The 22,026-nt window shown below is 36.2% G+C and overlaps 1 protein-coding gene across 1 annotated transcript; it reads left to right on the top strand.

The window, feature by feature from the left end:
- Positions 1-7,129: 7,129 nt before the first annotated feature.
- Positions 7,130-20,491, top strand: PPP1R42 (protein phosphatase 1 regulatory subunit 42; the record flags this gene model as incomplete). The annotated part of the gene is made up of 7 exons (XM_084306625.1): positions 7,130-7,258; positions 9,475-9,641; positions 10,022-10,160; positions 12,289-12,405; positions 17,052-17,169; positions 18,460-18,588; positions 20,361-20,491. The coding sequence occupies 7 exons, from the start codon at positions 7,130-7,132 to the stop codon at positions 20,489-20,491; spliced, it is 930 nt and encodes a 309-aa protein (XP_084162751.1).
- Between the last annotated feature and the right edge of the window lie 1,535 nt (positions 20,492-22,026).

Raw genomic sequence — 22,026 nt, 5'->3', positions numbered from 1 at the left:
AAATATAATCTAGGTTATCACCTTGTAGGATTCTCTGCATAACATGGTACAAAAGTTTTGGATACATCTAGTGGCTACCTGAAATATAAAATAATAGCTTAATCTCATTAGTCTATTGGGCATATTTAAACTGTCCTCCTTTACAATAGCCACAAGCTGAGATTTAACACACACAGGCTTACAATGAACGTTTTTAGTCACAGTTGGCTTTAAAATATCAAGTTGTCTTATTAACTATAGCAATATTAATTCCCCTAAATGCTGATGCAAATAAAGTTGTCTATTAAGTTACTTGCTTTGTTACTTGCTGAGCATACAGCAAATTTACAATTAGCCGTGAGTTTGGCTCTATCTGTGGCCTGTATAGGACCCTTTCTGCAGTGTTCAGGAATTCCCTTGTCTTTGATCAACCATCATTAATGTTAGCAATGTTCTGAACTCTGCCTTTTACTGAGATCAGAATTCTGTTTATTGAAAATGGCTACCACAAGTGAGTAATCAAGTGTGTTCACACATACACAGATCCTAAACAATGGAGAATCATTCGGGCATAGAAAGTATACCATAATTCTAACAAGAAGTTTGGGGACTTAGAAAAAAAATCATGAATAAAGGTGCTCTCAAGAATGATACAGTGGTAGTTTATGCATACAATCTCAGATTAAATACGAACGAGCCATTTTAATCTTCCTATTGAATAGACCAAGCTTAATTTTCTTGCACTTATGTCTTTGTAAAGCTTTGTGACTGGTTTTGGACATTCTGTTTTTACCTCAGCCTGCCTTGTCCTTCATGAAATTGCAGTGAGGCAGACTTCCTACAGATGCAGTAATAGCCTGTGAAGTTTTTAAGTTGCCGTGAGCTTGGGCGCTGGATCCCTCTTGCACAGCAGTAGAACGTTGCTGCAAGGCACACGGTGCTTCCATAGCACTTCTCAATTTAGTGTGAACCATAATGCCAGTTCTGTTGCAATTTGCTCACACAAGATTGTAGAAAAGTATTTTTTATTTTGTTTTCCAATTGTTAGTGTAACCAGCTTACTAGGCAGCAGCAAGATAATAGGACCAGTTTGGGTTCTGAGGGTTATTTGGAGTTCTTATGGTATTGTATATACAGACATTTATAGCTTCAATTATTTTTAAACAAAAGATGATTGTTAGTAAAAAGGAAAAAATGTGTAAAGTTAATTGCTGATGTTACTATTTTAACCAAATTAGGTTAAAAATATAGTAAATAGACTTAGGCATTAATCACCCCATTTAGTTTCTCCCCTTTGGTAAATTTTTGTGTTGGGGGGTGTGGTGATTTTTTTGGTGATCTTTATTTCAGGTCAGTGTTTGAAAATAAGCTCTGTATGTTACTTTCTGTTTGATAAGCATATCATTTATTTTCTCTGTTTTTATTTTTGTGCCCCAAGGAGTCCAAACCAGAATTGGATTCTCATTATGCTGCTAACATCGTATGTTAATATACATATGTTAATATTTAAAGCATTTATTGAAATCCTAATATACAAGATTTTGTAAAACTAGGTTAAGATAAAACGATAAAAGCAAATGCTTTCAAGAATCCAGAAGTAGGCAAAATTTCAATACTAAAGAGTTGAGCTAGCATTGTTGTAAGGGTGCAGGTCCCTAGGAGGTGAAAATTGCTAAAATATGTAGTGATAATATATAAGATTAATTGCATGCATGTAGGGTTTTTTTTTCAGCTTGTGTCAAGTCTTCAAGAGCAGACATCAGAGAGCCTCCAGTTGGTTGAAGGATTTTTCTGGAGTTAAAAACAATTATGCTAAACCTTTAAGGAATTAATGAAGTAACTTGTTCCTCAGGGTGTATTTTTTATGAGCTGTAGTTTTACTTTTCAGAGCCTAGGAATAATATCCATAAGGAAATATGTAATTTAGGAACGTTAATGTTGACCTTCAGATGAAACTTCTAACATATGAAATATTTGCTGTGACGTTTGGTTTGTTTTTAATTATGAAAAATTGCTTCATACAGGGCTTTCTGAAAACTACAGTATTCTGGGAAGTAGCATGGTCCACTGGATAGGTCACAGGACTCCATCTCGGGAGAATTGGGTTTTCTTCCTGACTTCTCACAAACCAGGATTGCATAAACTTTAGCAAAGCGTTTTTGCCAGAGCAAGTGTCTGTTTTCCTCTCCATGAAATAATGAGACTGATCGTTAGCCTTTTAAAAACACAGATGAACAAGGATATGCAAGTATTATCATTTCATGTACTAAAAAACATTGCCACATCTCCAGTTTGCCTGATATTAACCACCTCAATTCTCAAAAATACTGTTAGCAAAGAATATTTATTCTATTTTGCATAGTTTGTCTGTTTAGATTATCTTGGATAGGAAGTGCTTAAGCCCTTTGAGAGGATTATAAATATATTGTTTTAGGAACTCTTAATTTTCAGCTGAAACATGCATTCAACTCCTATGCAATTTGTCCATCATTTCCTGTGTGAATTTCTCTGTTTGCTTTAGACACAGTTACCTTAGGGCTTGTGTATAGCTGCCGTGGCATTACTTTATTAAAAACTGAAATTAATTTATGTGCCTGCATCTAATGGCATGCAATCTTTGGTAATTACAACCATCTGATTTTTTTCTCCAGCTGGAGGCAAGTTGCATTCACTTACACATCACTGGAGGTTAGAATTAAGCTTGTATTTTTAACCTGTTCATAAGGAAGATATTGTCAGTCCGAGTCCCACAAAACTGCAGATATAATTGGAGAAATGTGGAGGTACTAAATCAGCAAATATTCCCTTAAGTGAGATTTGTGCATTTTTTATTGTGATACAAACACCAAACCAGCTCCTCATTATACTTTTTTTTTTTTTTGGTGGAACATCTACCTTTTCCTTTTTAAAAAAAAATCCTATGACAATTAGGTAAAAATCTCAAAGTGGCCAAAATGGTTTAACACAAATATTTATATAAAAGCCAGGGACAAGTAATATGTAGATAACATCTTACAGCTCTTTAAGAACAAAGACTGTGTGAATACTCATGATCACTTGCTTTACAGTGTTTGACAAAATAATGCTGAGATACCAGTACATCTTCTGACTGTTCTGAATATTAGCAGCATATAGTAAGTTTTACTTTCTCTTCCTAATTTATCTACCAAACTTCATAACAATATTTGGAAATCTGTTATCTTCTTCAGCTCTGTCTGGTGCTAAATTTACAGCACAATTAATGGCTATTTTCTCTATGGTGGAAAACTAAAAGGACATTTTCATTTATTTTGCTGATGTTTGGAGACTGAATCTTGCATTTCCCAAATCAACATTGTAGTCTCTGCTGGAGGTAAGATACAATGTTTATAAAGACCCACGGTAAGCATCATAAAGATGCTTATAACAAAAATAGTTTTCAACTTCATTTTTCCTTCCAGGCTCTAATATATTTTAATGCTGATGTTGGACCTCTTTTAATTTTAATTTAGTTGTATTTGCGGGAATCATTTCAGAACCTTTTGTAACAGCAATCTGTTTCACTTCATAGAAACATAAAATGGTTTGGGTTGGAAGGGACCTTAAAGATCATCCAATTTCAACCCCCTGCCATGGGCAGGGACACCTCTCACCAGACCAGGCTGCCTAAAGCCCCATCCAGCCTGGATGAACACCTCCAGGGATGGGGCATCCACAGCTTATTTGGGCATGCTGTGCCAGTGCCTCACCACCCTGTGAGTGAAGAACTTCCTCCTAATATCTCATCTAAACCTCCCCTCTTTCAGTTTAAAGCTATTCTCCTTTGTCCTGTCACTACACCGCCTGACAGAGAGTCCCTCCCCAGCTTTCCTGTAGGTACTGGAAGGCCGCTGTAAGGTCTCTCCAGAGCCTTCTCTTCTCCAGGCTGAGCAACCCGAACTCCCTCAACTTGTCTTCATAGAAGTCACTTTCAGTGACTTCAGAAATTTTCTCTCTTAGCTTAGGTTTTGCTTAGGCTCGCACAGTTCTGTTGATATCAGCAGTCGGTATGAACAAAATTGTTATCCAATCCCAAACAAAAATTAGATCATGAAAGGAGTAAAATCAATTAATGTCAACTACCCAATGAAGATCATGTAACCTCCACTGGAAGGATGCTAAGAAGAAGGCACTGCGGGGAAAGTGCTCAAAACTAGTGCTTCTCAAACTTGCCTAGCACAGGGAATTGGGTTGGGTTTATGCAAAGAAGACTCTTAAGGTGTTTTATGTCCATAGAAATAAATTTCAGTTCCATGTTCCAATCCAGAATTGTGAGAATTACAGCCATCTATGATTTTATACAGGTATTTCCAAAAGCTGTTTTGAAGACAAGGACTTCTTGTACTTGGCCAAATTACTGCCATACTGAGAGTACACAGATGATTGTTTAATACTCCATGCCACTAGATGAGAATCCTACTTCAGATCTTAATGAATAAATATTCTCTCCGAAACTTCTCATAGCTTTGTCTGCATTTAAATCAAATTACTAGCAGACAGTCCTAGACACCTGCAAAATCTACAGCTATGAGGGAGACCAGACTAAGTCCAAAATTAACTTTCATAATATTAAAGTACTTTTTTAACAGAAACATTTCCCAGAACAAGCAGCTCCAGGGCATGCTCGGTTTGGATTCCACTGCTGAAATAAGGGCATCTTGTGATCTTTTGTGTCCTCTGAAAGAAGAATATAGGAAATTCCAGGTTGGAAGGACAGGACTCTTTATACCTTGTCTGCATTTCTAACAAAGGTCAAACTAAAACACGCTTGCTCTTTACAAGATGTAAGAGAAATAAAGTCCTAGTCTTGGTTGCATTTGAAGCAATAGATTTTGCCACTGACTTCAACTGATGCACTTTTATGTTCCAATCCAACAGCTGCACAACTTGTATACATTTTTTTGACTTGCAGTGAGTTATTTATATGCTTGTTTTGTAGAATCACTGACTGGTTAAGATTGGAAGGGGCCTCTGGAGGCCGTCTGGTCCAATGCTGCTGCTCAGCAGGGCCACCTAAAGCTGCCTGCCCAGGACCATGACCAAATGGCTTTTGGAGATCTCCAAGGAGGGAGACTCCACAACCTCTGTGGGCAACCTGTGCCAGTGCTCTGTCACCCACATGGTGAAAAAATGTTTTCTGATGTTCAGAAGGAACCTCCCATGTTCCAGTTCGTGCCCATTGCCTCTTGTCCTGTCACTGGGCTCCACTGAACAGGGGAAGGATCCCCTCCCTCCACCTGCTGGCAACACTAACACAGCCCAGAATACCCTTAGCCTTCTTTGGGGCAAGGGCACATCGCTGCTGCTTCGTGTTCAACTTGGTGCACACCAGGACACCCAGGGCCTTTTGTGCAAAGCCCCTGCATGTGCTGATGCCTGAACTTTACACTTCTTGTTGAACTTTATGAGGTTCCTGTTGAGGCTGCTATGGGTGGCAGTACAGCCTTCTAGTGCATCGCATACCAGATTGTGTCATCAGCAAGTAACTAATTCATTAAAACAGGCACCAAAAAGGTTGGTATGTTTAAAAAAATACGTTTCCTCATTGGAAAAGCATATTATTAAACATTACCCAACCTTTTTCTAATCAAATGATTATGAAAAGTATGGTATTCAGTCTATCTCTTTTACGCATGGTGGGGAAAAAACCCCTCAAGTTTAGCTTTGCTGTTGCCGGGAATTTGTGCGTGCAAGAAGCAGCTGACACACAGCAAGAAGGGGCAACACCAGATGGAAAACCTACAGCTAACCAAAACCTAAGTGCCCACAGTCTTATTAAAAAGCTAGCGAGGCAACGAGCTCTTTACAGTGATACTGTTTAACGTTCATTTATTTTAACGGGTTTCAGGGCTTCCACTTTCTCCTCTGGACAACCTCCTGACCACTGGGACCCCGCTGACAGAACCAGCACCCCGCCACCATCACCCCCCTCAGCCCCGCTGCCCACAGCCGTTACGCAAACAGCGTCGGCGCCCTGGCGGCTGCGCAGCCGCGCTCCCCGCCGCTGATTGGGTGGCCAGGGCGGGCGGCGGGACCGGCCCCCCCACCTTACGCTGTTGGCGTTGCGTTGCCGTGGCAACCGGCCCGGCGCGGCCCGAGCCCTCACGGAGCGCCCACCCCCGCCGCTGCTGGGAGCCGGTCTACGGAAAGGCTCCGGGAGGTATTTTCGTGATAAAAAACAAGAAGTGCGCTCCTCAATAAAACGAAATTATGTCCTTTCTGCTCTCTTCACCTTTATATAAAAAAATTTAAGTATCTATTTTGCGCGTGGATCGGAGGGGGGGTGGTAGAGAGAGGCTGCTGAGCTTCAGCCTTGCTGAGGGAGGAAGGAAGTTTCTTCCGGCTATACGGTTTTAATCTTCGCTTTTCCTCAGTTTCTCCTCAGTGTAATCCCGATAAGGTGGGTTCTCCGTGCCTTGGTTTATGTAGCTGCATGAGATGAGTGTTTGGGTGCTTTTTGCTCCCTCCTCAGTTGTTTTGATAGCACTGATGGGGGGGGGGGGGGGGGGGGCTGTATCATGCACTGGCCAAAAAAAAACCCAGCCTGTTTGTACTGCCTGGTCAAATTCCCTTCCTTGTGGTGTTTTCATCTCCAGACTTTACACAGCCAGCTCAAAACGCGTGTCTTGCCTTCCCTCCCCAACCCCGCTCCTCCAAGTTGTCACAGCCCTGTAAAACCTGCCACAAGCAGCTCTGTGGATTTTATCTAGTTATCAGCTCCCCAGCTGCTATTAATTAGTTATGGAGGAGAATTACTTCCCTGGATCACTGTGCTCAGGTTTCCACGTGAAAAAGACAAAGAATAAGGTACAACATTGAAACAACAAAAGTCACAATGATGCATTTAAATGCTATTGAATACACTAAAAATTTGGAAAAAAAAATGCAGCAATAAAGGTGAGGTTTTTATAAGCAGCAAACACTACACGGATGTGTCATGGTAAGCAAAAAGAGTTGGGAAATGTCAGACTTGAAGGATATACACCAGCTTTGCGTAGGACCTGGTAGTGTAACATTTTGTGTAACATGTTGCTTTTGTTTTTAAGGCGTTTTATAAAGCTACGTGGAAGAGCACATGGAATACGCTTAGTGATATTAAAAGAGGTAGAGCAGTTTGGCCTATTACGGAATTATGGTTCAATTAACAACAGACCTAATTGCTAAAAACGTCAGTCACAAGAATCGCAAAGAAGAGGACTTCGGACAGTACCTGCGAAAAACAACTCATCTGAACTTATCAGATAAAAATATAGATGCAATTGTAAGATTTATTTCGCTTTATTCCTTTTAACCTGTCTATTCAAATGTTTTGTTGTTACTCTTCTGATGAGTTGCTTGTAGTTGTGAAGACTTGCAAGCAAAGTTTATATTTTGCAGCAGTTACATGTTTTTTAACATTTACATTTATTTGCAGTTAAGCCTATTTGTGTGGAAACATGCTTCACCATACACTGCTTAAAGTGGTGTTATTTTGTAACAAACTGCTTGTACCTAAAAGTGAATAAATTGATTTTAAATGCAGATGCATCTGAAACACGTAAACAACTTTTTAGCTGTAAATTTTTATATAAAACATCAAAGCAAGTGACTATAACTCCAACAATATTATTACTCATTAATAATAAATTATTTCTTGACCTGACACTTTTTTATTTCTGTTGCAAAAATCTTGTTGAAATATTTTACCTACTGGAAGCTGTAGAAATATATTCAACTATGTGGCAGACAAGAAAGATATTATCAGTGCATTATTTTTTTGCCGATCATTAAAAAACAGAAAATCCATGTAAGCAATGATACAAGAAAAAGGTGAACTGAAGTGTTAAAGTGAAATGTTATTGCAGTCATTCACAGAGCTATTATCAAAATTTGCAGGTCTAAAAAAGTAAACAATTTGCTATTTTGATTATTTTATACAGTTGTTACATTGTAAAGGGCCTTTCAGGAAATCACCAGTATACAAATAATAGCTCTGCTTGCTTACCTCTTTAGCCACTGAACACAGCCAGGTTGTTGCTACTGAATCAGTAGGTGCAGGACTTTGAAGGCAGTGCTCTAGCCACACTGAAATCTAGCTGTAGTGCTTTTGGAGACCTTAGGTATGAGCTTAACAATAAAAAAAATAAAATAAAATAAAAATTAAAAGATTATCAGCAACAGTTTATTTTTTGATTTAAAGATTTGTATTTATTGATGGTTACATTTATAAAAAATACAGAGTGTGAAATAAAGGGAGATGTAAGAAAATAGTAATTTTGCAGATCAGATTTTTTTTTTGGAGGATGTAATAATAATATTATATTCTATTAAGTGCAGTGCTTATTTTCTCTAATGCTGTATTTTTTCCATTCTTGGTAATTTTACAAAGAGTTATTAATTTGCAGTGAAATATTTTCAATCTGTGGTTTATTCCTGAGATTTCAGGGGAAGTCTGAAAAAGGAAAGGCGAGTTCAGGAACAGGATATAAACCAAGTGAGGTTAACGGATTTGGACTGGTGTAAAGGCTGTTTAAAATCAGAGAAGTTAAAATCTACATTTTTTAATTGCTCCCTGGAGCTTACTCATTTACAAAATAATCCATGACCTTTTTTATTTTCAAAGACTAAGCCTGCAGATTTAACCCAGTCCACCTTCTGAGCTTAACAGTGTGAAATTTATAAGGTTTCAGTAAGTCCCGAGTTAATTCAAATTCCCTCAAGAAGATACGGAGCACATTTTGAAATTGCTGAGCACCGAAAAACTGAATTGTTGTGTGTAATGGTTTTCTGTTTAAAAGACTAAAGTGTGATTTCAGTCAAAATTTACATACCTTGTTCCATGGGAACACACCCATGCAAGCAAATGGTTTTATTCAGCTCACTCCTTGGCATAGTGAGTTGTTAATTTGATCAGTCTTTGATTAGTACTAGTTCATCATATGCAATAGAGAAGTTTTAGAGAAACCCTTATAAAAACATGCTATTTTTTGGTTATTTAAGAAGGATACTCAGAAAGAAACTTGACATTTGAGTGAAATCTTAGAATCAGAAATATATGAAAATACATTGATGTGAAAGTTTTTGTAGGAATCATTTTTCCTTTGCCAAGAAATGATTTTTGTTACATCACTGAGGTTTGATGGAAACGATTCCACTAACAATTGGGCTTTTCTGAAATCATTCAGATGAAGGCAAGGAAGGGAATGAAGTCACACAGAATGTGATCTACCTGCTGATCCTCAGCAGTAATCATCAGCTTCTGCACAGCAGAACTGTAATGACAGATTTCTGTCATAAATCTATGCCAGAGATTGTTATTGACTCTAAGTCATTCTTTCTAGGATAACTATTGTTTAAAGTGTTTGTTAAAAATGAAAATGTATAAATAATGCAGTGGAACTTAAACATAAAAACAATCAACAGCTTCCAGAAGCAGGTAGTGCATATGCTTTTTATAGCACTAATTTGTTGTTGTTTTGTTTTGTTTTTTAATTTCAGGGTGATATCTCTTTGTGTAGAAATCTTAGAGTTCTGTATTTATACGATAACCGAATCAGTCAAATCCAGAACTTGGGCTTTGCTGCAAATATAACACACCTTTACCTTCAAAACAATTGTATTTCATGTATAGAAAATCTCTCATCACTGAAAAACCTTGAAAAACTGTAAGTTGAAAATCATGTATTTTACTGGTAAAAGGATAGTTATTAGACTAAGAAATTCAAAAATTATGTAGCCTTTAATGTCCCTTAAATTGTTAAATTTCACATTTCAATTAATTTTTAATGAAGTGTTTATGATATAATGAGTGAAGTAATAACATATCTTAATATACTTATTGACGTTTAAACTGTTTTCCTTTGTTCAGCTATTTAATAATAGAATCAATGCACAAAATTTCTAAAACAGACTTTGATCTGTCATCTATATGATCTACTTGCATGTTGTGCTTATTTTTTTATTTTTTTTTTTTAAGTATTTTGAAGACTTGTGTTCACTTTTACACTCAAATGATGTTAAATCTATTTTGGGTTCTATTTTTCAGGTATTTGGGGGGTAACTACATCACTGTAGTAGAGGGCTTGGATAAATTAGAAGAGATAAGGGAGCTGCATATTGAAAGTCAACATCTCCCCCTTGGTGAAAAGCTTCTCTTTGATCCAAGATCTCTTAGGTCCTTGGCAGTAAGTACATTTTGAGGTTTTCAATGGGCTGTTAATCAATAGGTAGTATTTTTAGGAGAAGTAATTAGGACTTGATCATTGCGTGTATTCTTTTCCTGCTAATTGGTAGCAGCCTTAAAAATTCTACCAAGGGACTCCCATCCCAGTTGTAATATGAGCAGGGAGTCCAGCAGATTCTAACAACTTCATTTATTTTTTCTATGAAGGGTGGAATAAAGAGGAAGTAAGGAAATGTATGGATGCACTACCCCAACAAAATATGAATAAACAAAAAAAAAGGGGTCGGAATTTATCAGAATAAATTATTTTAGTCTACTTAGTTTGTAATTAATTAGTTTATTGATGCTTCTCTGATTTGATTGCCACATTAATTTATTCACCACCTTTTTCATTTCTCTAGAGAATGCAATGGCAAAAAAGGGTGCAAACAACTTTTGGGGGGGATATTGAGAGCACAATCTGAAGCATTCAGTTCTAGTTTTGCTGTTTTTCTGTTGTAGTATGCCAAGATTTCAGGAAAGTCAGCTTTAGTCAACATGCTAATTGCTCAGTAAACATCAAATGTATTGTTGAAGTTAAAAAAAAAAAAAAAAAAGGTAGACTTTATTTACTAATGTTTGTAGTTTTATACTCCAATAAAAATCATCTTGCTGCATCTCCCAATGCAGTCAGAGCTTGATGATCTGTTTTGTGAAGATGAACAAAGAATGCTCACTGAGAAGTGACTTCTTTTCATGTGTGTATCATAAACATTTTACCTAGCTGTAATTCATGCTGGTTTGAAAAGAATTAACCCAAGACATGTATTGCTATTTTCCTCTAAGAGAAATGGGCCATTCCTGTGACAGCACTTTTATTTTGTTCCCTCTATACTGGAGAGATGATGAAAGGAGAGATATTATACAGCTGCAATTTTCCCAGCATGGTAACTCATACACTTCAGTGTTTTGCAGCATCCTGGCATAGACTCAGGAGCATTTTGTTCTTCCTAGCTTTTATTTAAGTTTGGGGGAGGGAGGAGTGTTGTGTTGTTCTTGTTTTGTTTTGAGAAACACTTTTCATCCTTGACCATGTAACACCTTTTTAAAAGCTACATGTGAAAACATTCTATTTTAACCCTGTAGGTGCTTATCTGTTTGTCCCTTTTTAAGACATCACTTCTTACTTTGTCATCTTCTCCTGTTTTGGGCCAGAAACATAGGGGCATGTAGTTCTCAGTGTACTATGAGCAAATGTTTTGCTAATGACAATATCCTGAATCATTTGTCTGAGGAACTCGTTACACTATGTATATCAGGATGATATTGTCTGAAGGGCAGATCTTGTTCGTAGCTCAGATTTTAGAAGAGGGTTATGTTTCCGGATATATACTGCTGAAACAGACATTTTCTAACCAACAGTAAGTACTATATCTGGTATAATTCTAAACTCAATGGATTAGATGCTCTTTTTCATCTTCTGGAGATACAAGCTTCTTGTTGCTTTTATGTGAAACTACATTAGGTATTTCCTGAGATAAATACCTGAAACACATTTACTTCTTATCTAGAATGTAAAGATCTCTGTAACTATTGCCTGTTAGCAAAGGCAAAAGTGCATTATGTGACTCACTACTGTTCCAAACAAGGGGCAAAGAATAGAGAGATGTATACAGCGAAGCTGGCAGTATCAAGCCTGAATGAGTAACAGGATAGTCCAGCTGTTAAATGAGACTACATGGGTATCAGATATGGCTTTGAGCTCTAGGTGGTTCAGATGTAGCCATGGAAAAAACAGTCAATTTCTGTGTCTGTTACCTACTTCAAACATAAAGTTAGCAACACTTGCAAAACTCTGTAAAGCATTTGAACATGTTTAGGAAAAAAAAAAAATCTGCATTTGTTAAGAATTCCTGAAGTAGTAGAAATAATAAATAAAGAGAAATAATCTTACTTTGGGTTGACTTCAAAATCAAAATGAGCAGCATTTTAAGACAAGATGCAAAGTCAACAGAAAACAATGTGTATGAGGTAGTTGCATTTATGCATTTTTGCTTCATTCACTTGCTTGTTAAGACAATTTTCTGTAAAAATTTACAATTGAGTCATGCATGGCATGAAAAAATTTTCTGCTTTTTTTTTTCCTCCAGAAATCCTTGTCTGTGTTGAATATCAGCAATAACAACATTGATGAATTAGAAGAGCTGGCAGTTCTGGAAAATCTTTCATATCTTAGAGCAGCTGACAATCAACTTCAACATATGAAGGTACTAAAATCAATATTTGTACTATTTAGTATGGATGATTAAAACAATAGTCAAACTCATCTTTATCACAATAAAGATGAGTAAAAATAAACTTTACTTCTACAGTTACTGAACCTCTGACTTTCCGAGTATGCTTTTCTCATCCAAATATCTCGTTGAGATTAAAAATAGAGAACCATTTATCTAGGATGTCCGAATGTCCTGTAATCCTATGCAAAGAGCAGTTGTGCATGCATCTATCAACTGAGTACATTCTGTTTCTTTAGAAAAAGTTAACTTTTATTGGTTAGTAATCATTAAAAGAAGTATGGTTACTACTTCTTAGAACACATAATGCCTTATATATTGAATTTGGCAGTTCTGTTTGCTAGTGAGGATATTTTAGTGCTCTAGTGCATAATTTAGCAAATAAAGTCAATAGACTTTATTTGGACCCTTATTTTTTTATATTTTAATATTCAAAAATGATGCATTTTTTTTTTTTTTCTTACTAGAGCATTATTAATGTCTTGTATTTCAAGCTGTGTCTCTGGCTGGTGGTTGTGACTGAATTCATATAGAAGTACAATTCATGTAGGCTTACGCTAGATAATTAAAACCATATTGAATGTGTTGGCTACATCAAAATAACTGAAAGCTTTTTAAAATAGGTAGTCTTTCAAAAAGGACTCCTCTCAAAAATGAGTCTATCCAAATGAAAGCTTAGTACAGTGGCTTTGTTTCTTCCTTAAGTACAAGAGACTTCAGTTGTGATGATCTTAAAGAAGATTGTCATAGCCAAACAAGTGATTGTTACTAAGAATGAGGTTGCCAGTTTAAAGACAGAATTTTCAGTGTCTCAGAGGGAAAAAAACGGTATCTTCTGAAACAGAATAAGTGGATAAAAAGACTGCGTTATTCAGTAACTGTGTGTATGGTATTTAGTTAATTATTGCATTTCATTATTCTATCATCAGATAGGCAAGAATTAATATTTATCCAAATCAATTAGACATTAAATTTCTGTGTTATAAGGTCACAGCTTTTGGAAAATTACGTAGTTAGCATTTGAGTTATTTGCTACTCCTGCTATCAGTTACACTTGGATCAAGCTGTGATAAATTTTGAAAGTGATTGTCCTATGTTTTCTGTAAACAATCTCCAAACTTTGAAAATATGGAGCAGGTAGCGTATTTCTATTCATGTTCTTTGAGACCTTTAAAATTAATGACCGTATTAAATGTGACAAACATACAGGGTAACACAGCTGGATATCCAGCTTGCCAGCTACATTTACTGTTTCAGAGATACTAGTACATCTAGTTATTACACATACAAATTCTTATTTAAATTAAAAAAGCATTGAATAAGCAGTAGGCCATGCAAAGTTTTGGTTTTTTTTAATGCCAATTTTCTCTCTGGTTAAATGCTTTAACTTATACTGAACAGCTACCAGGAGAATGCTCTTATACATTCACTAACTGTAAAAAAAATAGTTGAGAGAAGTTTTGAGTATGTTTCATTTTTTTTGCACTCCTGAATTTCATGATTCCTTGGCTTACATTAATCTACAACTGTGATAGTTGGAAGAAAAAAAAAGTGACTACACAATTGTACTACACGCACTTAATAGCTTCTACAGGCTGAGCTTGTTGCTTGCAGCAAAGGCTCTTTCATTCCGACACAATCTGCCTGCATACCCCTCTCTCTTGCTGCTGTGTTTTCAAAACTCCGAAATACACCTCCTCTGCATGCCAAAGGCTCTAAATCCCCTGTTTTCCTATCCCCACTATCCCATCACTGCCATCAAGAACATCCCCAGGAATTTTTGGCATTGAAACCACGGTGGTACCACAAAACAGAGGAGCAGTGGCAAGTCTGCAGCTCTGCTGCACCCAGCGGGAAGGAAGCTGTAGAGGAGCCACCCAGATCTTAGCAGGGATGCTCACAGCAGTGATCTGTGTAGCAGACGTAGATGGCATGCAGGAATAAAATGGAATCTGTGCAAAAGAGGGAAATGTGAAACCCTAACAAATGAGTGAAACACTTTTCCTCACTTTTCTTCACTTCTGTATAATTAGTATTTTTACTTTATATTTAAACATTTATCTATTTTTTTTCACATATTTATTTAAAAAAAATCAAAACCATGCTCCCTCAATTTTCAGTGATGCTATGCTGATTTCAGCATAGTAGAAAATTAGGGCTAGTAAATTCAGGCACTTAAGGTTCTGGCTAATTCAGGGAATTGTTAGCATAATTAACAGACATCAAGGCGTATGACCTTGTTTCACATGACTGAAGTTTATATAATGTAGTCTGAACAGTAGACAGAACAGAAATTAAGTAATTTTCCCCACTTCATACAAAATAACTGACTGTGACTAGCTACCACAAGTTAAAAAAATGTTATGCCAGTTATCAAGAATATAATCAATTTTAATAGAATTGGCTTTTCTTTGTTTTCTGTTGCTTGCTACTGCAATTATTTTAACTCCCTGAGCTTCTTGTTTACTTCAGTTAGTTTCATGAGGACTTCTAGGCCTTTGTATATTTAGGTAGGAATACTAAGGGGAATTTTTTTTTTTTCAAAGCTATTCCTAATAAACTATTCCTGTTTACAGAAGGCCAGAGTGTATGTATATGTGTGTACATAAATACTACACGTTAGGTTTGGGAAGATTATTACTTATGTGAGTGTTCGGATGGATGGATGGATGGATAGATAGATAGTGAGAATATAGCTAGAAATACCTATGAAAATTTGTATTTCCTAAGTCTTTAATTTATTCAACCTCTGCCCGGTATTGATTATGACAAGAGGATATCACAAAAGATGAATTCGTTCACTTCAGAATTGAGTCAGGAACAAGAGAGAAAGTATAGATTTTCTCAAACAGATTATGACAGGCAGTCAAACTGGTGACAAATTGCTGTCTGTAGATGTAGTTAGGGCAGTTGGAGTAGACTTTTCCGATAAAAACTGCAGCATACTGGTCAAACACCAATTCGTAAACGGCCATCATTAATTGGTAAGAACATTATTGCCAGCACCCCAGCTGCCTGCTAAGGCACTTGCCCTTCCCCCTCTCCCCCCCATAGATGGAATATAATTTGCTCGTCGGTATTTTGTAGCAGACCTCAAAGTGATAGCATGACATGATCATTTATCAAACGGAGACTGCCCAGAAGAGTGTCTGGTCCCTTTAGTACAGCTTATTGAAAGGCTGGGAAGTGAAAGCACTTTATTAGAGACAGGAAGGCAATGAACAACTAGAGCGTATCGAAAGGGTAATCATATTTCAGCAAAGGATTAGTGTGCTCTTAGATAAACATACACTGGAGTAAGCATGTTCTGGGTCATTTATCAAGTAAGTAACAGCTAACAAAAATCTACAGGACTCTTTGTATGCATTCATCAAAGTTAAACTGTATACATTTTATTTCAGTAGTAGACAATTTTGTATTCCAAAACTATTACTTGAAAAAATCTATTTCTAGTGAAATCCAGAACGTGTTAGAGATTTCAAAAACAATGCTTGAATGGCCAGGTAAGAATAAATAAATACAATTGCAAAATCTTATTTTGTTTTTAATGGCCTAGCCTAAAACCAGAATTCTCCATGCTCACGTTAGCCACGTGATTTCCTAGATTTGAAGGAGCTAAGAGATATCTACATTGCTATAAATATAATTGTTGGTGTCAAGCTACAAAGTTCTGTAGACTTCACAAGTTAGACTCTATCAGATCACAATCAGTAGATTTTTATTTTCAAATTATTATAACTGTACAACATAAATAAATTGTCTCTTCCCTTGCATTCATGCAGATTGTTTTGAATCCTTGCTTAAGCTTTTCACACATATAAGGAAGCGTAACAAGAACAACAATTAAGTGAAATTTTGAAAATAATCTATTTCAGAAGGTAGGGTATCTGAGTAAAAAGGACCAATCTGCTAAGCTTTGCATCCTTTTAGCTTGAATTTATTGTGCTTAAAAGACAGAGGAAGTTTCATCTGGGTCATACTGCCCTTGGGTAACCAGACAGAAACCCAGATGGAGAAAGGTATATTTCAAAAATTTCACTATTTGGGCCAATGCTATAACTGACCACCCACAGTTACTGTAGGCTGGGGGTTACCATTCCTTCTGTAAAATACAATTTTTCATATGTGTAAATAGAGATGCAATCTACCTTAGCTTATGTTTTTTTATATACACCATTCTTTGTAAAATATTTATTCTTCCACAAATTTTTCAAAATCTAGTTGGTCGCTGTGATACTCTGAGGGCTCTGTGAGCCCATGGGGATGCATTAAGAGACATTATATATCATACAAGCTTTCAGGTGGTGATTCTTCTGTTTTAGGTGCTTACAGGTGGGACTGCAGTAGTAATTTTCCATAGCTGGCATTACTGTATCCTTAAAAGGAAAGAGTTTTCCAAATGCATCACTGTTTCTTTTGTGCAATTGTGATATATTGAGGGAATGCTATACGCCACTCTATTTGAAAATGCACATTCTTAATTAAAGTACATGAATGGTCTCACTCAAGTTACTTCTGTATGCAGGATTTGGGCCTGACTGAACAAATTACGTTACTGTTGAATTCTATGCTGGCGAGGGAAAAATAATTGCAGCGTTCTGTTCTTGTATTAATTGCAGGATTTGGAGGCTGTATTAAACAAATGGCCAAAGCTACGCAGGATGGATCTTGCAGGAAACCCCATCTGCCACAAACCAAAGTACAGGGACAGGATTGTTGTACAGTCTCAAACTTTAGGTAAAAAATAAAACCAGCAGCCAACCCCAAACCCCACTCATAACCCGTACTCTTTTATAAAATAACTGACCCATTATCCATTCTTGAATTGCACTGTCTGTAAACACAATTACTGTCATACATATTTACGTCAAATGATAAATTTTTACTTTACGTACAAGTAATGTAGCTAAAACTCTTTGTGTCATCAACTGCACAAAGTTTATTACTCAGCTCTTGCTTGTAGTCATAGTAAACATTAGTTTTAGTAATAGGTGATTAGTGAGGTTGTTATAAAACAGTACGATTTTTTTTGTGTGTTCATACTCCAGATGTGAAACTGATTTTTCAAAGACAGTTTTAGTCTGCCCCTCTATCAGCCCATAGGAGTTACGTAGGTGTTTTAGTTGTACAGTGACAGTTGTTCAGTTCATACCTTACTGCGGTCGAATTCCTGCTATATAACATTTGTCCTTCATCGTAACAGCCTTTTAACACTTATGTTTCAAATGTATCTTAACCTTCCTGTGATGTAGTTTATTTGATGCAGCTTATTATCTGTGATGCAGACAATTTGAGCATAAAAGGAAGCAACTTAGTATTCGGTATACAAGTACTCATACTGTAGAAAAAAGTCAAAAAATACCTGCTCACTTTTTACTTTTTTGGATAGAGGGGGCACCTTTTAAGTAGTAATTACAGAATTTGTTTTTCTTTTTTTTCTGAGAGTACAAAGCATTGACTATTAATAGAAAGGAAAAGACAATCTGCACAATAAAAATAACAGGGTCTTAGAGAGTACTAATGCAATCTAGATCTGTGTCCAAATGAGGTATTTGTTTTGGTCTGACTCAAAAACGCAGATGCAACTGAGGCAATGTAGAACATAAGCCTCATGGCATCAAAGTGAGTAAAGTTAATCTTAGAGAGACAAATCTGTCTGTCTTCGTGATCAGTAGGATTCCTTCTTTACCAAGCTACACAGGCTTGCTCGTATCCTGAATTTCTGGATATATCTTGTGTAAGATCATGCTGTTTCTTCAGAACTTTACTGAATATAAATATGTATATTTCCCTTGAAAGCTATAAAAATAATAGGTCATTTCTTTTGTAGTTAAAACATGTCAACTCCCTCTTGCAGCTAATTTAAATGTGAGTACCAAGTTGTAATGTATCACTGGATTTTTTTTTTTTATTATTATTATGTTTTTAGCAAAAGATTAAAAAGAGCAAATACAAATTGCATACAGTTATGTTCAGCCTTTTAGTTAACCTCTGGTATCACAGAAAATGTTCTCCTCCCTTTGACAGAATTCCTTGATGGGAAGGAAATTAAAGAAATGGAAAGACAGTTCCTAATGAATTGGAAAGCCTCCAAAGCTGCCAGGAAAAAAAGCAGAGGAAGAATGACAAATGGACCCGCAGACTATCAACATTTTTGTAAGCAAACTAATCAATTACTTCATGACTTTGCAATACTTTGCAATATTATAGAAACTCTGAAATAGCAGCTAACAGTAAATATAATAGAAATGAGACTTTTACTGGTGGTAAGACAAAAACACACGAGTAGCAACTGGATTTTTCCAATGTAAAATTTAATTTTAGTGCTAGTTAATGGATTTTTTTTGGTTCACCACTGCAGCTGCCCAGAATTATGGAAAGGAGCAGCAAGTATGTTTTGGATGTTTGTAAATACCCTATACCCATGATTGCTTTGCATATCTGTTTGTTTGTTTGTTTGTTTGTTTGTTTGTTTTAAAAAAGGGGGGGGGGGGCACATTCTGGAATGAAATACAGCAGACTTTTTTAAAAACTCTTTGTTGATACTTATTTCATCAGTTTATATTGCCAATCCTGTGAAAGACGTTTACAAGATACATGGCTAGCAGAAGTAAAAGTTTTAACCTTGGGAAAAAGAAATATCTGAGAAAAAAAGCCTTAAACCTAAAAGAATAGGCAGCAGGTTCCTGAAGTGGGAAAACAAATTAGCTTTGAAATGCAAACAAAACCTGAAGTAAACTTTAGGGTCTTTAAAAAATTGGTGTGAGGTGGGGTGGAGGTTGTTGTTGTAATTGAGTTAGCTGCAGATTAAAACATAAATGATTTAACAGCATGTCTTGCCGTCTTGCAGGATCTGGAAACAGACGTTAGACTTCAAATTACTCAAAATGATCTGAATAACCATACTTATAAAATAAAATTGGTGACAGTTACGCTCTAGTTTTCCCAAGATAAACTGCAATACATAATTTGCAAGAGAAAGCACGTTCGTTGTAGCCATATCATCTCAAATTATTATTTCATGAAATCTCATGAAGATCAGTTCATTTTGAAGACGTGGAGTGAAAAGTGCTCAGCCTGTCAGTCTGAGACCCAAGAAAGCTGCAGTCTGCTCAATGCTTGGAAGCTGTATGTGAACCACAGTGGTTCTGAAAGTAATATTCTGTCTTCTGAATATGGGGAGGTGCTATGGAATTGAAGTTATTCCCTTTGAGATAATGCTGTTCATGTTCATGCCAGTCATTTTATGGTAACTGAAAAGCACTGTGTGAATTCTCTCTTTGTTGTTGTTCTTTTTGTGAGACTAAAGACATTTAACTTGTAGGAATTCTGATTTATTTATCTCCATTTCTTGGTTCTGTTGGATAAAACTGTCCTGCTTTACCTGATCACCTAGAGATGTGTTATTCTTTTCGTCTGCTGTGATGGGTTCGTACCCATGGGGTTTATAAACCAGTGAAAGTCAAAAGGCTTTTAGTTTGGTCTTTGCTTTTATAATCTCTCGTCAGAGCAAATAATTATTTTTCAGGCAGTAAAGCATAAAGAGTTGTATCAGTGTTAAAAGATAAAAGACTATTTTGTGTTTGCAATGTAATATTTTAACTGCAATTACTTCTGGTTATTATTAGATAAGATTAAAGAGAAATGACAAGAGAAGTAAACTCACTTGCAATACTCTGACTGAATATCTGCTTGAATATTAAACTTCATCAGTGTTTGCAGCACTTCCCATAGTTTCCTATGAAGTGTTCTTTCCATTCTCAATTATCAGATTTGTGGTACTGTACTCTAAGTCTTATTGTACTGTTTTATGCAATAAATAAGATGTTAACCTTATGTAATAAGAACCTGTGACCAGTCCTCCTGAATATTAAAATAGATATGGTTTGACTTGGAATACTGAATTCTTTTTTCTTTGGTTTCTGCAGCTGGCTTTGAAACACTGTATCCTATTGTTCCCTTTTACTACAGTCCATCTCTGAAACAAAAACCAAATTTTTTAATTTTGTCCGAGATGCGCAGACGAGAACCTCTGCCAAGAACCACGGAAAAAAAATAAATCAGAGGAAAACTCAGGTATGTTCCTCACTGTGCTGTTGGTGATTGCTTGTACAGTTCGTGCTGAGTCAGTTGGAAAACAAGTACATGAAGGTAGAATTTCATCTGAAATCTTTTTTTTTTCTTTTTTTTTTTTTTTTTTCTTTTTAAAATGATGTCATGTTTGTTGGCTTTGTTTCGTAAAAGACAGAATAGATTTTAGTGTGTAGCAGAGTAGGTGATGGTAATAACCTTACTTCAGTGTTACTAGTTTGTCGTATAACTTGGATTGTCATCTTCAACAAAGGTAAAATGATGTTAATTCTTGAAAGTACAGTCACTGTCAGCAACGTTGGTGAAGGCTGATACCGTACACACAGCGATATGCCGAAGGAGAAACCATTGCTTCTCATTATTGTAGCTTATTTCTAATGGACATGTTCCAGTGTATTATGTACTTGATTGGTGTTTTCCTGTAGCATCAGCTTAAGACCATCAAGATAATCAAGAGAGGAAATCTGATGTCTGTGCCTTACAGACATTCAGACATTAGATGAGCTTAAACAATTTGGAGTTTAGCATATGTATTCCTTATTCATATCAGCATCCTTGTGAGCTCTCATGCAACTGTGGGAATAAAATCTCCAAATAGGGATTTACAGTTTGGGACCTATCGTTTTAACAGTGTAACCTGCAGTAGTAGTGTTTTTGTTTAGATCAGTATGTGGGATCTAACACCACTCCTTCCAGACTTTTAATATTACCTATTATTACTATTAACTCTTGTTACTTATCAGCTCTACTGGCTAACAAAAATAAAATAAAATAAAGCAATGTTGTAGGTAAAATAAATAAATTCAACTGACAGAGCTATTATTTCATAACTAAATTATTAAACGTAGCATTGTATTTTACATTCGAATCAGAATTTATTAGTAGGCTGGAAAATTTCATTGAGCAACATTTAACACTATTTTATTCTTTATCAACTGATCGCTTTCCATTCCTTTTTCTTTTGTTCCTACTGATTTGTTCTGCCTTTCCTTTGAGAAGGGAAAAGGAATTACAAATCCCTTTAGAATTGTTATTTTTGTTCTTCATAAGGCAATAGATATATTCTGTCCTAAAAAGAAAGTGAATTCACAAATGTGCCCATTCTTGATTATTTTTTTTCCTGCTGCAGAGAAGGTACGTAGCAGTGGAGAAGTTTCAAAACAAGAATTGCAGGAATTCAATGCTAAAATGAGCTTAATGCACTCAAGTGTTCTGTCAGCCTGCACTTCATCTTTATTAGCATTTTGTCTTTTGAGCCAGGCTGAATGAAACTAAGCTTTTCACTTACCATGTCCCTTAGTCCTAACAAAAACGGAACATGTGTGTACAGCACCTCTGAGTTATTTTCTTCAATGAAAGATCTTCTGCTATCCACCTTTAAACAAAGCATGCTGAGTCGACTCTATTATGTTAAAAAGCTGTTCAATTGTGGAGCTTCTTTGCCTGAAAAAAATAACACAAAATCACCTATTAGGAAGCTGGAGTACTGTCCTGGCCTGTTGA

This window comes from Netta rufina (assembly GCF_964035555.1).
Source record: "Netta rufina genome assembly, chromosome: 2".
Classification (NCBI taxonomy): Eukaryota; Metazoa; Chordata; class Aves; order Anseriformes; family Anatidae; genus Netta; species Netta rufina.
The sequence above is the reverse complement of the archived record's forward strand: the minus strand, read 5'-3'. Positions and strand labels throughout refer to the sequence as shown.